The sequence below is a fragment of the Phoca vitulina genome, unplaced genomic scaffold (genome assembly GCF_004348235.1).
Source record: "Phoca vitulina isolate PV1807 unplaced genomic scaffold, GSC_HSeal_1.0 scaffold7, whole genome shotgun sequence".
Lineage (NCBI taxonomy): Eukaryota > Metazoa > Chordata > Mammalia > Carnivora > Phocidae > Phoca > Phoca vitulina.
The window spans coordinates 45,392,218-45,409,838 of record NW_022589710.1 but is presented as its reverse complement, the minus strand read 5'-3'; the positions used below and the strand labels follow the sequence as shown (position 1 = coordinate 45,409,838).

Here is a 17,621-nt window from a genome sequence, read left to right as displayed (position 1 = left end):
GAAAGGCTCCTTCTCTTCAGCTCAGTATTTAATATAAACATCAGGCAGTCAGAGTTGTGTGGTTAGGCTCAAAGGCGGCCCTCCATCGTGCAAAAGACTGAAAGCTTAGACTATAAGCTCTTTATTAATAATAATTGCTTAGCCATTGCACAATAACCTGGAACAGCTGTTTGGTGAATGAAAGAATAATTCAAAGCGAAGTAGGCCAGATATAAAACCCTTCCAAACCACATTTCAGAAGAGCTCCTTTGTGTCAACGAGGTGCATGTCTGCAGAAGGAGTTTTGCGAGGACAGGTGGATAGTATGGGGCCTTTACAATAATTACATCACCGTCTGGTACTATCTTTATGGCCAGTTCGGATGTACTGAGTTTTACATATGTGGTGTTATAGAGTCACGTAGCTCGATGATGGAACCGCGGGACTGGCAGCCTTCATTATGCCAAAGACTGGTACGACGGATTGCTTTGAGAAATGATTTTCGAAGCACATCTGTGAAATGTATGATCCTACGGGTACCGGCATGTATTTCTTTGAGGTATCACTTTTCGCTGAAGTTTTCCTTGGTGGAGTATTTTTCAGAGACTTTTCTTCTGAGGCTAAATTAGGAATTTCTGTTCCTTATTTGAGTTCCAAGAATTGTGCCTTTCCTGCCCTCCGCCCAAATTGGAAGATATAAACCGTGGGAAAAGTGTCTTTACACACTGTATTGAGTAATTCTCTAACTTGGTTTATTTAGCATATCCAGGAAGGCTTTCACATCCACGGAATCCTCTTTCTATTAATTCTCTTCAAGCTAAAGCTACAAGTTTTTGTCCTTAGTTTCCGGGTCCCGCCTGCGAAAGCAGGGGCGGGAGACAGGCACAAAGGCCAATAGGTATAGGAAGTTAACATGGAGCCGCTGTCTCTCCCTGTTCAGATCAGGCTCTCCGGTTCCAGTATTTACTCTTCCTCAAACAGGAAAAGGGAGAAAGGGAAATACAAAACTGAGGCCTATAAATAGCTTTGTGGGATTTGCTTAATTGAGGTCCTAAAGAGCCTAAAGAATACACATTGGTGCAGTTCTTCTGTCCCAGGAACTTCAAGAGTTGACCAGAACGAGACAGAGCCTCTACCCTTGTAACCTTCGTCCATCTCACTTATGCCTGGGAAGAATGTGGGTGCTAATTTTAGACCCAGAGACTAAGATGCACAAAGGACAAGTATCATAAAGCATTTTTGGAGCCAGAAACAGATTTAAGTTCCTTGACTCACTGCTGCTTTTACTCCAGACCACACAGTTGTACCCAAGTGAATTGCTGTAAGAATTGGTGCCTTCAGAGACAATTGCTCATAATTGGTAGCTATAAGCCACTTCACTGAGAAAGCACGGGGTCTTAGATGCTTTAAGAAATAATTGACAGACTGAGGCCTGAGTGAGTCAGGCTCTTCTGAGTCATAGAGCTTTTAGGTCCATCTTTCAGACTGACCTCTTCAATCTTGTTTTCACCCTCTTTCGGGGAAGACAAGGACCCTAAGGCAAAGATATACCTCAAGTTAATGTCAAAGAGTAGAGGCCTTTCCCTCATAGCCTACCTCTGGCCATTGTTTACCAAAGTGTGGTTATCAAATCACCTGTTAAAATCCCTTGGCGTGCTTGTTAAACATGCAGACTCCTGGTGCTCCCTCCCTCCACCCCATAGACAATGCCGCAGGAGACAGGAAGCTGGCCTCTGACCAGCATCCCAGGGGTTCCTCAGCACACCAAGTCTGCCTTGGACCTCTGGACCAGTGGTTCCCAAAAATGACAGATCGTCTGGATTACCTGGGGAGACTTTTTTTTTTTTTTAAAGATTGTATTTATTTGAGAGAGAGAGGGAGAATGAGCAGTGGGGAAGGGCAGAGGGAGAGAGCTAAGCAGGAAGCTGATGCTGGGCTCAATCCCAGGACCAGATCACGACCTGAGCCTAAACCAAGAGTTGGACGCTCAACCAGCTGAGCCACCTGGGTGCCCCTTCTTCCAGACTTTTATCCTACTGCAGGAACATAATGTTTTGTTTTAATGAAGTAAAGGTCATATTATGCATAGTGCTCTGCAGCTTGACTTTTTCCTAGCTTGTTCTATCTGTCCCATTCTTTTTAACACGAGGCTCACAAAGCAAATGCCTACAGGGGTTAAGCAGGTAATGTAAATGAGTTAAATGGGAGAGGGGTGAAGCAGGTAACCTAAATGAGTTAAATGGGAGGGACTGCAGAAAAGGTTTTTCCATTTAATGGAGTCAGAAGCTGCCCAGCTAGTCAGCTGCTGCCATTTGGGAAATTGGGCCCAGAATTGCCAAAGCTTGTTTTCAAGAGAAGCAAGAAATCTGAATTTGTTTAATGTGCAAGCTCCACATTTTTCTTTTTTCATTTTTAAATATTGGTAACTAATTCAAATTAAATACAGAGTGAACCAGCCAAAAACGTCTTTAATCCAAACACTGCCCTTAAGCCACCCTTTTGAAACCTCTACTGCAGTGTATACATAATGTTCCACAGTATGTCTTACTTGCTTTAAGCAGATTCCAGGTGCCATCCCAAAGATCAGATGAAGTACGTCTGGGATAGAGCCCAAGATGGTACATTTTTTTAAGTTCCCAGATGATTCTGATGATCAGAGAGGTTTTGGAACCACTGTCTTAGATTACTAACAAGTTGTTTGGGACCACTGCCAGTGAATTAGGAAGGAAACTGTAAATACTTTCATTTGCATTTGTTTTAGCTGGCTCCCTCTAATTACAGCACTCCATGAAAGCACAAAAAGGGCTCTGCGCCACTGTTTCAGGCAGTTCAATCACAGCAGAACAATAAATAAACCAACTCAGGAATCTTTAAGAAGCTTTTATTGGCACAGCCCAGGAAAAGGTGTGGTAGCCATTTCTGAGCAAAAACCTGTATCCCAGCAAGGTCTTCAGTGTTAAGTTTAACACCCCACTGAACCAGAAAGTTTAAGTTCCTGAAACTTAAGTTCCAGACTCCCCAGGTCACTAAGAGGTTAAGAGGTACCCCCACCAAAAAAAATTTTAAGTAAACTCTATGCCCGACGTGGGGCTCAAACTCACGACCCTGAGATCCAGAGTCACATGCTCTACCAACTGAACCAGCCAGGTGCCCCAAAAGACTTCCAAAATTTATAGGTCAAGCCCTGCTGCTTCTGTTAAGATCAGAAAGGCAAGAGACAGTCCTGAATGTGCATCCTTGTCATGGGATGACTAAAAGAGCAGGAAACAGTATTAAGTTTTTTTAGATTGACTCCAGGTCACTCCCCATTACAAGGACGATGTTTTCAGCAGTCACACTGAAGTCCCTCTCCATTCTGTATTCGGCTAAGCAGCTTCTGCTTAGGACAGGTGGTGGTCATAGGACATGATCATCAGGATGGTAGAGTTCACTCATCAGGCGGTAGATGTAGGAAGGTGCATTCCCACCAATGTTGGAGATAAAGAGGGTAATGAGCTCTGGGGGGACGTAGTCAAACACAGGGCAGTGAACGCTGACCTTCTCCAGAATGTCCCCTGAAAGGCAATCACACGTGCTAAAGATAAAACCGAGGTCCTGCTCTAGTAACTAACCGCACAGATTGGAGGCTCAATAACGCAGGCATACTTGCTACCCCAAGAAAGGGAAGCTGCAGCAAAGCACAAACCAGAAGAGGACTGCACGGCACGGCACCCCTGCTTCAAACTCTCCGATGCCCTTCCATAGCCCTGGGAATAATGCCATCTGGGGAAAGTCGCCCTCAAGATCTGGCCCCTCCCCACTGTGCTACACTAATTATAACTTATCCCACTCTCCCTCGTGCTCACTACTCTCCAGCCATATGGCCATCTTGTTCCAACTGGCTAAGCCTGGACCTAACTCAGGCCTTTTGCACCGACGCCTGGGAGACTCTCCTTGATCTTTACATGGTGGGGCTCTATTCGTTCTGCACTCAGCTGAAATGTCCTCTCATTTAGACCCTCCCCCACTAACATAGTCTCCTACCGCTTTCCATCCCATCATCCTTATTTGTTTTCTTCCCAAAACATCCCATGACCTGACATATTCGTGTCTGTCTTCTGCAACAGAACATAAGCTCCGTGGGAGCAGGGCCTGTGTTGTTCATTGTTACATCCTTAGTACCTAGAATAGGGCTGTATACATAGTGGGTACTCAAAAGATACAAAGAATCCTTGAAAAAATGCATGTGTGAATAAATGGATGAAGTTATTCAACTTCTAAGAATTAACACCCCAAGTATGGTGCCTCCCAGAGGGCGTTTAAGGCCATCTTATGTTGATGAGGTGGCAGGCTCACTAAGCACAGCTGCTGCCTTCAGAAGTCAGAGAAAAGGACCCCAACACATGAAGGTATCCAGGTTACAGGCAAGTTTTATATTAGGAACATTTAGAGCATGCTTCCTTTGGCAGCCATGTCACCAAAACGACTCCCTACAGCAAATGAGAATGAGTACATTTTCCCATTGGGCTGCTGCGTGTGTGTCAAGCAATGTGCAAAGCCAAACCCCATCAATGCTGAATGATCCAACCCACCATAGCCCCAGTACTCAGTGAAATATATTAGTCTCAGAACAAAATGAACATGGACTAGATGAGGTGCCCCCACACTCTAAGATGCTAAAGAGAAGTCCCCACGAGAATTACGATAAAAAGCACAACCGGGCAGCATTCAATCCCCACTGACTACTAAAACAAAAGCAAAGAGACCAAAACACGTACACGTGCACATGCATGCGCACACGCCCCCCCCCCCCCACACACACACAACACACCCTTCTGTACCTTCTGTGAAAGGCAGGACTTCTTCAGGAGCCACAAACTTGTGAAATGAATCTTCTTCATTGGGGAACTAGACAAGAAAAAAATTAAAAAAAAAAAAAGAGCGAGAGAGATCCAGCAAATTCCAGTTTTAAGTATACACCCAAGGGAAATAAAAAAGGTATGTCCACACAGAAACTTGTACACCAGTGCTTACAGCAGCATTATTCACAAAAGCCAAAAGGTTGAACAGTCCAACTGCCCACCAACAGGTGAATGGATAAATTGTGGTAGGTCCCTGCAACCGAGTATTATTCAGCCACAGAAAGAAACCAAGTGCTGTGCTACAGCTAGGAACCCTGACAACATGCTAAGTGAAAGAAGTCAGAAACAAAAGGCACATATTATGATTCCTTTTATATGAAATATCCCAAACAGGCAAAGCCACAGAGACAGAAAGCAGATTAGCGACTCCTAGGAGGTGGGCAGAGGGGGCAACAGGGAGTGATTACATAATGGGTACGGGGTTTTTTCTAGGATGATGAAGGTTTGAAACCAGAGAGTGGTAGTTGCACAATGCTGTGAATGTAATAAATGCCCCTGAACTGTACATTTAAAATGGTTAATTGTATGTTATGTGACTTTCACCTCAATTTAAAAAAGAGAACTGCAAATAGGTTGGTATTTCAAAGCAAACAGCTTCTATTGCTAACGAAGTGGCTCTTCACTTTGTAATACTGCTTGTATTAGGCTATGGGGAAAGTCCCTCCAACGATGAAAAATAAAACCGATTCTGTGTTCTGGGTTTCAACTTGTTCGGCATTTTCAGAAATGATCAGCGTGATGGGCAATGGTGGCAATGTCAACAAAGGGCCTTCCCCAGCTACGTACTATCCTGACCTTACAATTTTGATTTCTCCAAACTGACAAGTTATAACTATCAATTTTTTTTTTTTCCTGGTTCAAGACTTCTGTGGCTTTTTCTGGCCTCTATGGGGTCTAATCCATTTAGTAAACGCAGATAAAGAGAAGCCCCAGAGTGAGTAGGCTGAAGGCCCAGAGTTCAAGCCTACTCCTTGGCTTCCTTCTCTCTGCTGGCTACAGACAGACATACCTGTGGGGAAAGCTTGAACATGGGAGCACACACGATGAGTGGCGTGGAGTGGTGTTTTGCTGCCAGTGCTAGAGTGTGAGTTCCTGTCACAGCTCTCAGGGCACCGTTGGCCAGGATGGTCTTTGTGCCAATGATCACCTTTGGAACAGGAAGCAAAATGTGAGTCATCCTAGGGATGGAGCCTTAAATGGGCCATTGGGCACCACAGGCTAAATGCTCAGGCCTCAGTCTCGACATTGTGAGGGTCACACACTAGTCAGGGAAAAGGGATTCTATGGTAAGGACCATGAGTTCTAGCTCAAGAGTGGCTTCCCAAAGAAAGAATGAATATTGTATGTGACAGGAAGCTGCACTATCTCCTGCTCTTAGCCCTGCCTTTTCTGGAAGCTATTTGCCACACCTCCTGAGAAAGCTAAGAGCCTTTCTATTCACCATCCATCACTGTCAAGCTCTCTGAGCAGAAGGCAGGGACCCTCTACCCAATCCCTAGCAGCTGCCACACTTAGCCTTATTTCATTCTCTTCAATGCTTTCACCAAAAAGAAGCTACCCTGGGGCACGTGGCTGGCCCAGTCAGTAGAGCATGGACTCTTGATCTCAAGAGTTGTGAGTCCGAGGGCGCCTGGGTGGCTCAGTTGGTTAAGCAACTGCCTTCGGCTCAGGTCATGATCCTGGAGTCCCTGGATCGAGTCCCGCATCGGGCTCCCTGCTCGGCAGGGAGTCTGCTTCTCCCTCTGACCCTCCTCCCTCTCATGCTCTCTGTCTCTCATTCTCTCTCTCTCAAATAAATAAATAAAATCTTTAAAAAAAAAAAAAAAAAAAAAGAGTTGTGAGTCCGAGCCCCATGCTGGGTGTAGAGACTGCTTAAAAATAAAATCTTTAAAACAAAAACAAAAAGAAGCTACTCTGAGGAACAATGATATAGATAAAGGGAAAAGAACTCAGGTTAATATATTAAAAAGGCCCAGCCTGTAGTTTTAAAAGGCGCTAGAACTTTTCTTCTCTTCTCATGTATATTATAGGAGGGAGAAAAAAAAAATGAGTATTTTAGAAGTATAATCTTCATGAATTCAGTATAACTCCAAATACACCCACCTTGTTGACTCTTGACATAACAGCAAAAATGGCAGCATCAGTCATGACAGTTGTCTCAATACCTGCTTTGGATAAATTGACTGCCATTTCATGACCCTACAATAGGAGAGAAAGGCCTGATGTTAGGAGAGAGGGTGAGAGAGAGTGGAAGGCATCTCCAGTGGAACTGGATCTGGAGAATTCTGTGACACTGGGCACAGCAGACACACACCTGCCAACAGGTAATTCCTTTTTCTACTCATGGTAGGTATTCTCTGGTCCACTGCAGAGAAGCCCAGGAGAAGCCAATAAATGCTGAATTTCCCACAGGAGCACTAGCGCAACCAGAAAACTGGAAATACTGCTTGCTTGTGTAATTAGGGAGCGCTGACAGCACAGCTCCTGGCTCATTCTTTTATGACCCCCTGCATCCTTACATATTTCCTTTCTAGAGACCTATTATTTACGTAGGGATTGACTGAGGTCAGAGCAAGCATCAGTCATCCCCAAGGTAATTTACCCTATTTTGATTCCTAAAAGAACCAATATATTTCTTTTCTTGGACCCAGCATTTCCTCTAACTTTCCTAAACCAATGTTTAAGAATGTTGACAGGATGAGGGCACCTGGGTGGCTCAGTCGTTAGGTGTCTGCCTTTGGCTCAGGTCATGATCCCAGGGTCCCGGGATCGAGCCCTACATCGGGCTCTCTGCTCAGCAGGGAGTCTGCTTCTCCCTCTGCCCCTCCCTCTGCTTGTGCGTGCTCTCTCTCTCTCTCTCTCTCTCTCTGTCAAATAAATAAATAAATAAAATCTTAAAAAAAAAAAAAAAAGAATGTTGACAGGATGAACAACTCGAAAATTCCCTTCACGGTTTTGTGTTCTCAATGTCTTACTTATCAAGTCAAAGTTGGCATGGAGCCCATCTATCACTTCTTTATTCCCTCCTCATTTTTCACTTTTCTTAGCAGCTCCAGCAGTCCCCCTACCTGACAGAAAGGAGCACACTCTGCCACAATGACATGGAATTTCCTCTTTTGGGCAGCCTCTTTGAGGAAGGCTTCTACTGTCCGGGAGAAGCCAATGGTCATGATCACCTCATTGGAGTGGATGTGCTCCAGAGCCTGGGCCGCAATGTTCTCTGTAGTCCCTTCTGCAAGAACAGTCGGTTTGGCAAGGAAAATGTGAAACTGCCATATGCCACAACACGAGACAATCGTGACAGAACATGGAAAGAGACAGGTGCCCTTCACACAGACAGCCCACCTAGCAGACCTAGTGGTAACACAGGGTGAAGGGACTTAATGTGAAGGTCACCTTTTCTTAAAAGCCACGCTCCTCTGGGATCTTCTACTTCCCAAGTTCTCAGCCTACCTTCTTTCCCAGCAGAACCCCTACTCATCCACTTACCCCCAACTCTGCCCCACACGATACCAGCTCCTTAGAATTCATTTTGAAGACAATGAATTCAGGCAAAAAAATGGCCCAATTTGAGAAACTGTAAGGTGCTGAGAGTGGGGTAAACAGAGTTTCCCCCTAAAAGAACTCTAAAAGGTGGCTGCAACACCCCCACCTGAAAAGGAGGCCACAGAAGAAAAACGGGAGGAATTTGGAAGCAGCAGCTACAGACACACAGACCCAGCTTCTTCCTCCCTTGGGGAACTCTGATTGTAATGAATACATGCAGGTCTCCTGGGTCACAAAGACAAGGGGAAAGGAGGTGGTGCATCTGTGTGTATAAAAATTCAAGAGGAAATTTAGGGAAGAAGAGTCTACCATCTGTGGTTTTGGGGAGTTCATCTTTAACATGAAAATAAAGCTCTGTCCTAACAGTCTCTGCAGCAGTGGATCTGCAATCTATCAAGGGCTGGTCTGTAAGGACATGTAGAGAGGGCTGTCTTAGTCCTGCCACCCGTTCCAACCCTTTCTCTTAATCAGGATGGAGCACAAAGCTCAGAGAACCACAAGACTGGTTATCTCCTATCTCTACTGATGAACAACTTCCAGGGTCTTCTTTTCCCTCATCTGCCTGTCCATCAGGGATCAGGACTCTTACCCAGTTCCACAAGCAGCTCATTAATTGCCTCAATGATGTTGGACTGGAGTTGGGCATAAGGGAAGCTGAAATCCTCGCTCAGGCCTTCGGATGTCAAGAGTTTGTGCAAGGACTCCTGCTGATCGCTCTCATCGCTGCGCCCGTGGAGTCTAGGAAGGCAACAAGACGCAAACAGGGAGGGGGGCGGAGGTGTAGTAATTTAAGTAAGAGGAGCTGCTCAGCTCCACTAAAGGCTTCAAGCAGGGAGAGGGGCTTGTGCAAAAAGGCCCACATCCTGACCTGCCATACTCCTCCCGGATGATCCTGAGCACTCTCCGCACCATGTTGCCCACTGTGGTCTCTGAGGGCTGCGCAGCCGTCATCCTCTGGCCCTCTCGGCGGATCAGTTCCATCAGTTTCTCTGCAGTCGAGGGAGAGAGAGAGGGCACGAGCGCGATGAGGCTGGGCGACTCTCCGCCTGAGGATCGGGGTCGGACAGTGGCTAGGGACGCGACAGAACTAGACCTGCCTTACCTGCGTTGCTCCAGCGGTGGTCCGTGATGATCCGGCGCAGCAGCCCCAGGGTCTCCCGAGCCATGTCCTCGGAGCTGCGCCGCCCGCCGTCCCGCTTCAGGGCCTCCACGAAACTCTCGATGCTCTCGTACAACTCCGAGCCCTTAGCCGCGGCTCCTGGCATCTCGAAAAAAGCCGCCTCGCCGGCGGAATCCACACCTGTACGACCTCAGTCCTTGCACTTCCGGGGCGGGTGAAGTCGACTTCCGCTCCGCGAGGAAAACGCCAGTTTAAGGGTCCACAGGCCACGCCCCCTCGGTGCCACATCCCGCCTCCTCCATCTGCCTGAGCCAATCAGAGGCTAGGAGCTCGAGTTACTGAGTTACAGCAGAGCGACCACGAGTCTCGGAGGCGGGAGGACCGGAAGTGGCCTTTAGTGCCTCTTCAGACGCTGAATAGAGGTGAGGAGTGAGGCCCCGTGAGGGTGGCTTGTCTCGTTGCTGTGGAAACAACCAGTCTCGGCGTCCCCCTACCCCCCAAGACCCGGGGCTGCGCTGCACAAGTTGCCGCCCTGGTCCTGGTCCCCAAGCGAACACCCGCTCTCCTGACCGAGACGCTCAGATTGCGGGTCCAGGACCCGCTGCATTTTGGGCAGACGCGTCATAATGCTCTTTTACTGCATGGAACTGGTTCGTTTGCGCCTTTGTGTTTCTGATAGATTCAGCTCCCCGAGGGCGGGGACCAAACCTTTTTTGCCTTTGCATTCCCAACGCCTCACACACCTAATGTAAGACAGGAATCAGGGATGAGACCGAATACTCCCCAGTAAGGAGATTCAAAGGGGGAGCTTACATGGGAGCGAAGATGATGTCCTTCCATTTGGACAGACTACAGAGGCTGGGAAGCATAACAATACCAAGAGCTACTATTGACTTAAAGTTCACTAGGTGTTGAGCACTGTGTGTGAATGATCTCATCTATTGCGATTTATGAGGTAGGTCCTCTTATCCTCATTTTACAGGTTAGAAAACAGCCACAAAATTTAAGCAGTTGGTAAGGGGATGCATTCGTATTTAAATCTCTATCTGAATCCAAAGTCTGTGTGTAATGAGAATCCCTATTTCTTTAAGTTCTTAGAATCTTTGGACACACACATTTAAAAGACATTTGTTACTATTGACAAATTGCCCTCCAAAAAGATACATCAGTACCAAAATCAGACAAAGCTAGTACAAGAAAAGAAAGCTACAGACCAGTATCCCTCACGAACACAGATGCAAAACCTGTAACAAATTAGCAAATCAAATCCAGCAATGTATAAAAAAGATTAAGACATCATTACCAAATAGAATTCAAACCCAGAATGCAAAGCTCTTTTAATATTTAAAAATTAATCAATTTAACAAGCCATATTAACAATATAAAAAGTGAAACCACTTGATCATATCGATGCAAGAAGGATTTGACAAAATTCAACAGCCATTGAATTAAAAAAAAAAAAAAAACTCAGAGAACTAGGAATAGAAGGGAACTTCTTTAACTTAGTAAAAAGCATCTCCAAGAGCCTGCACTTAACATAATACTTTATGGTGAAAGACTGCCTTCTTTCTAAGATCAGGAACAAGACAAGGATGTCCACTCTCACCACTCCTATTTAACACTATACTCAAAGTCCTAGACAGTACAGTAAGAAAAGAAAAAGAAATTTTACAAACAGACAGACTAGAAAGAGAGAAAACTCCCTATTCACAGAAGACATTGTCCACCCAGAAAATCTGAAGAATCAATAACAATGACAAAAAACCTCCTAGAACTAGTAAGTGAATATAGCAAGGATACAAGGTCAACACACAAAAATCAATCTTATTTCTATATACTAGCAATGAATAATTGGAAACCAAAACTGAAAACACCATACCTCCCAAAAGCTATAATATATTTGTCAGTTTTGTTTCTGTTAAGTTTAAATTGTCCTAAAAATTGTACCAGTTTACATGCTTGCTGCCACCATGTTCTGGCCAATTTTGGATATTGTTCTTTATTTTTCCAGGCATCAAGCCATTACAAAATAAGGTATGTACTATTTTATATATACAAAATAATACATGTTGTGTGTATATATAATATATATATATATATACAAGTTAGGAAACATGACAACAAAATGAACATACATGAACCCATCTCTCAACTTAAAAACAAAGATTCTTAAATACATAGACATAGGAAGTAGAATGGTGGTTTTCAGGGGCTGGAGGGAGGCATAAGTTGTTTAATGGGTACAGAATTTCGGTTTTACAAGATGAAAAGAGTTCTAGAGATGGATGGTGGATGATGGACGTACATTAATGCCACGGAACTGCACACTTAAGGGTTAAAATGGCAAATTTTATGTTCTGTGTATTTTACCACAATTAAAAAAAAATATGTGACATATACGAAAAAAACCCTGAAATACTGCCAAAACCATCCCATTGATGGGTGTGTTTGTCTATTCCATTTCCTTGTCTTCTCGAATACCCAAGGATAACCACTAAATTTTGATTGATTTTGCTTTGTTTTATAAAAAAAATGTATTATATATTTATAATCCCTAAACAACATATTGTTTAGTTCTGCTTGGTTTTGAGGTTTTTTTTTTACAAATGACATTATAATGTAATTTTCTACAATTTGCTTTATTCACTTGATATGACATTCCTAAAATTCATCTGTGTTCTTACATGTATCTGTGGTTCTCTCGTTAGCACTGCTGCATAATATTTCATCATGTGACCATACCACAATTTATGTATTCGTTTTTCTTCAACAGATATTTGGGTTGTTTCCAATCTTTTGGGGGGAGGGTGGGAGAATATAAACTATAAATATTCTTACGTGTATTTTGGCATACGTACAAGTGGAACAGCTAGGGCATAGTCTATATGAATAGTCAGCTTTACAAATAGTGCTCGTCTTCCAAAGTGATTAAATTAATTAATGCTCTCTCCAGTAGGACTTAAAGAGTTCCAACTGATCTACCTCATTACCAACACTTGGTATTATCAGTTATTTTATTTGGGGGAATCAGATAGATATAAAGGATGTATCATGATCTTAATTTGTTTCCTGATGAGGCTGTTAATTGTTTCGTATGTTTATTGGCCATGTGTTTTTCTCATTTGTGAAACCTGTGTGTGTCTCTTGCCTACTTTCTTAAAAATCCTTTTTAAAATACACTTGTAGGAATTCCTTATATATTCTGAACACTAATTTTTTTCAGTTATTCTATAAATATCTTCTCTCAGTTCATGGCTTGTCATTTTATTCACTTTGAGATGTCAAAGACATCTTGTCTTTGTATAGTTAATGCTTTTCATGTTTTATTTAAAAGATCCTTCCCTAATATAAAGGCTTAAAGATAATCTATCTTTTTCTTCTAAATAATTAAAAAATTTAAATTTACAAGTAATTTTGAGTTACTTTCTGTGTAGGATGAAAGGTGGGAATCCAATTTTCTTTTCTTTTTCCATTCTCTTTCTATTGATTTTCTTTTTTCTTTTTTCTGTTTTTAAAGATTTTATTTATTTGAGAGAGAGAGTGAGCGAGAGAGAGCACAAGCTGGGGGAGGGGCAGAGGGAGAGGGAGGAGCAGACTCCCCGCTGAGCAGGGAGCCCCATGTGGGACTCCATCCCAGGATCCTGGGATCATGACCTGAGCTGAAGGCAGATGCTTAACTGACTGAGGCACCCTCCATTGATTTTTAATGCTACCACTGTAATATGTCAAGTGTCTATAATGTGTGAGTCTGTTTGGGGACTATTTTGTTCCATCGCTAAATTTGCCTATCCCTTACCCAATATCACATTATCTGTTTTACTCTTGTCTTATTTTATGAAAAGTCTTGCTATCTGGTAAGAAAAATTCCCTTGCCATATTTCTTTCTTTAAGAGGGTCTTAACTAGTTTGGGGCCTTTGCTTTTTCATATATATTTTAGAAATAATTTGTCTATTCCTAAAAACAAAACAAACAAAACAAAAACAAAAAAAACCCTAAAGATTTTCCTTGGAATTACTTTAAATCTCTAAATTAATTTGAGGAGAATTGACATCTTTAGGATACTGAGTCTTCCTATCCATGGCCATGGTATATATCTCCATTTATTTAGGTCTTCTTTAAGGTTGTTCAGTAAAATTTTATAATTTTCTCCCTATAGGTCTTACACATCTTGTGTAAGATTTATTCCTAGGCACCTTGTATATTTATTGCTGTTATAGATGATTATCATTCTTTTTCATCATTGCCAAATTGATAGAGAAAATACAAAAACTTTTAATTCGCATTTCTTTGTTCATTAATCAAGGTGAACATTTTTTTCGTGTTTATTTGCCTTTGCATTTCTTCTCTTATGAATTGCTGGTGCACGTGCATTGCCCATTTTTTTCTAATATGATACATGACAGATATTCTGGTTGTCCACCCGATATCCATTTCTTTCTTCTTCCCTGTTAAAAGAACTGATTTTGTTTGGTTTCTACCCACAGAGAAAGTGGGTTTTAGCTTATGGGTAAATCCTCACTGGTCTAAGCCAATCATGGCAATTCCATTCTCCTTTAAAAAAATTTTTTTTAACAGGTTGGTGTTGGATAACCCATTTTCTAGCCAGCAGGATATGAGGGAGATCTGTTTGGAAAAGTTTCTTTGTTCTTAAGTAACAGAGAAGACTATTTTGTCTCTACTATCTCTGATTGTCTGAAATATGATGCCTAGAATTACTGCAGCTATCTTGTGACCATGAGGTCTCAAGACTGAGGATAAAGTTAACATGCCAAGGATGGCAGAACAGAAAAACAGAAAGAATCTAGACTCTTGATGATATCGACACTTAATGGGTATTTTACATATATAAACTCTCTTCATTCTTACAGCAATCCTATGAAATAGATACTACTAATATAACCGTTTTCAAAATAGGAACCTGAGGCATAAATAGGACAAGTAATTTGCTTAATGATACACACCTAGTAAGTGGAAGAGTTGAGATGTTAATCTAACAGTGTAGCTTCAGTGCCTGCACTGTTAGTCTGGGTACTGTGGTGCCTTTTATTAAAGCTGTGTGAAATCAACAAATCCAGAAGTTGCCCTACTTTTAGACTTCTTATTATATAAAGTGATACATTTCTCTATTGATAAAATTTTGAATTTTGAGTTTTCTATCACTTGCAGTCCAAAGCATCCTGATATTGGGTATTTAATCTTCTTCTGGTTGATATGTAAGGTCTATTTATATATTAAAGATACCAATCATTTGCAATTTGTGTTGCAATATTAGTAGTTTTACAAACTTTGCCCAATTCTCATATATTGCTGTGGGATTTTAAATTGAAACGCCTTTCAGTAGGACAATTTGAAAAAAACGTAGCAAGAGACTTTAAAATGTTCATTCATACTCTTTAAGCCAGTATGTGTAAGTGTAGAAATTTATCCTAAGGAAATAATCAGAAATAGGCACAAAGATTTATTCAAAATCACATTTTTCACTTTATTATTTATAATATAAAAATCAGAAATATTCCTAAGTATTCAAAATTAGGAAATTGGTTTGGAAATTATGTACTGCCATCCACGTTTTAGAAGAATATTTAATGACATAGGAAATAATGATAAGAATTGCTGACAACATATTGTTAAGTTTAAAAAGTAGGTTGCATGCAGTCACTCTGGAAAACAGTTTGGCAGTTCCTTTAAAAACTGAAAATGGATTTATAATACAATCCAGCAATTGCACTCCTGGTCATTCATCCTAGAGAAATGAGCACTTGTGTCCAAACCACATGAATGTTCATAGCGGCTTTATTCATAATAGCCAAAAACTGGAAACTTCCCAAATATCCTTCAGTTGGTTGATATTTAAACAAACTGTGGCACATCTGTAGCGTGGGATATGTCTCAGCGATAAAAAGGACCAAACTGTTGATATCTGCAACAACTTAAATAAACCTCAAGGAACTTACGCTGAATGAGAAAAGCCAATCTCAAACTATATTTTCTGCATAATTCCAATAATGTATCATTCATGGAGTAACATATAAAGAGAGATAAAGAATGGATTAGTAATTGCCAGGGGTTAGGGATGGGTGGGGGGCATGAGATGGGTGTAGCTATGAAGGAGCGACACAAAGGATAGTGCAGTTGAGTCTCTGGATGTTGTGGGGATGGTTATGCAAGGCTACACATGATAAAATTTCATAGAGCTACACACACGAGTGCATGTGTAACTGATGAAATCTAAAACTATGGATTATATCAATGTCAATATTTTGGTTTTGATATAGTACCATAGTTGTATAAGTTGTTACCATTAGAGGAGGCAGGGGGAAGGGCACGTGGGACTTTGGTATACATTCCTTTCAACCTCCTGTGAATCTACAATTATTTTGAAATAAATAGTTGAACAAAAACTTCATAAACCAAGATTTATATAATAAAAGCATCTATTTAAAAGAAAATTATAGGGACGCCTGGCTGGCTCAGTTGGTGGAGCGTGCGACTCATGATCTCGGGGTTGTGAGTTTGAGCCCTATGTTGGGTGTAGAGATTGCTTACAAATAAAATCTTTAAAAGAGGGCGCCTGGGTGGCTCAGTTGGTTAAGCAACTGCCTTCGGCTCAGGTCATGATCCTGGAGTCCCGGGATCGAGTCCCGCATCGGGCTCCCTGCTCGGCAGGGAGTCTGCTTCTCCCTCTGACCCTCCTCCCTCTCATGCTCTCTGTCTCTCATTCTCTCTCTCTCAAATAAATAAATAAAATCTTTAAAAAATAAAAAAAATAAAAAAATAAAATCTTTAAAAGAAAATTATAATGGATTACATTACATTACTCTAATTGTTAAATGACTCAGTGCTAAAATAGATAATAAAGGAGACTGTTTAAAGTGCAATTTTTCAAAAAAGCAAGATGCAAAAATAGTATATTTGGTACGATCTCAATTTCACTTAAAAATATTTATACATTGGGGCGCCTGGGTGGCTCAGTCATTAAGCGTCTGCCTTCGGCTTAGGTCATGATCCCAGGGTCCTGGGATCGAGCCCCGTGTCGGGCTCCCTGCTCTGTGGGAAGCCTGCTTCTCCCTCTCCCACTCCCCCTGCTTGTGTTCCCTCTCTTGCTGTGTCTCTCTCTCTGTGTCAAATAAATAAATAGATCTTTAAAAAATATATATTTATAATACTCATATGTATTATATATAAATATATATTCACACACATACACACCCACACACACATATATAAATCTATACACACATATACACATCATATATTTGTGGGTATATATATATATATATATATGGGTGTGTGTGTGGATATCTGTGTGTATAAATGGCATACCAAGATGTTAACAGTGGCTCTCCCTGGATAGTATGATTACGGGTTTATCAGAGACCCCTAATTGCCTCATAAGCCGTTCTTCTATAGTGATAGAGTTTTGGCTTGGCAAATAGGCACCCAAAATAAAGACTACATTTCTTAGTCTCCCCAGCAGGTAGGTGTGGCCACATGACTACGTTCTAACTATTGGGATGGTGTGGAAGTGTTGTGTTGCTGCTTCTGAGAAACTTCCCTGGAAGATAACTGGCATGTGTCCTTTGGCCTCTTTATCCCTTTCTCTTTCTGGCTGCCTTTCTGCTCTGCAGCCTGGATGATGAGGATTCAGGCCACACTGCAGGGATGGCAGAGTAGTGAGCTAGAAGGAGCCTGGGCACCCTAAGGCCTCTGTGGAGCAAAACTATCATACCAGCCTGGACTTTTCAACTTCATGTAGCTGCAAGCAAAATAAACTTCAGTCTTATTTGAGCCACTGTTATCTTGAGGTTTCCATCATTTGCAGTCACGCTCAATCCTAACAAATACAAGAGCGATTTATATTTTCATTTGTGTTCTGTATTTCCCAAAATTTTTAACAGTAAACACATCCCATTTATAATCAGAAAAAAGTTATTTGTAAGAAAAATAAGTCCTTCCATCAGGCCCGTTCTCTCAACCAGGAATAGGATTATGTTGACCCGATCTTCCAGATTTTCCCAGTGTCCCAATTTCAGACATTCTGGCTAATTGCCTGCAAAGTTACCAGATCACAGTT

General features: G+C 42.0%; 2 protein-coding genes across 2 annotated transcripts in view; one reads left to right on the top strand and one right to left on the bottom strand.

The window, feature by feature from the left end:
* Positions 1-2,854: 2,854 nt before the first annotated feature.
* EIF2B2 (eukaryotic translation initiation factor 2B subunit beta) lies at positions 2,855-9,782 on the bottom strand. The gene is made up of 8 exons (XM_032405601.1): positions 9,529-9,782; positions 9,295-9,415; positions 9,016-9,164; positions 7,949-8,112; positions 6,984-7,079; positions 5,890-6,027; positions 4,800-4,866; positions 2,855-3,533 (listed from the first exon to the last, which is right to left on the bottom strand). The coding sequence occupies exons 1-8, from the start codon at positions 9,689-9,691 to the stop codon at positions 3,376-3,378; spliced, it is 1,056 nt and encodes a 351-aa protein (XP_032261492.1). The 5' UTR covers positions 9,692-9,782; the 3' UTR covers positions 2,855-3,375.
* Positions 9,783-9,884: 102 nt separating this feature from the next.
* Positions 9,885-17,621, top strand: part of PGF (placental growth factor) — a 48,878-nt gene continuing 41,141 nt past the window's right edge. Inside the window, exons 1-2 of the mRNA XM_032405599.1 lie at positions 9,885-9,968; positions 11,558-11,580. The gene's annotated coding sequence lies outside the window, so the exon portion shown is untranslated. The remainder of the gene's footprint in view (positions 9,969-11,557; positions 11,581-17,621) is intronic.

Excerpts from the sequence above, each read along its gene's own strand:
- EIF2B2 (XM_032405601.1), bottom strand. The coding sequence starts at position 9,691 with ATGCCAGGAGCCGCGGCTAAGGGCTCGGAGTTGTACGAGAGCATCGAG. Across the intron at positions 8,113-9,015 it reads TGAGCTGCTTGTGGAACTGG|AAGGGACTACAGAGAACATT; the intron begins GTAAGAGTCCTG and ends CTGTTCTTGCAG. Across the intron at positions 6,028-6,983 it reads TTATGTCAAGAGTCAACAAG|GTGATCATTGGCACAAAGAC; the intron begins GTGGGTGTATTT and ends CCTGTTCCAAAG.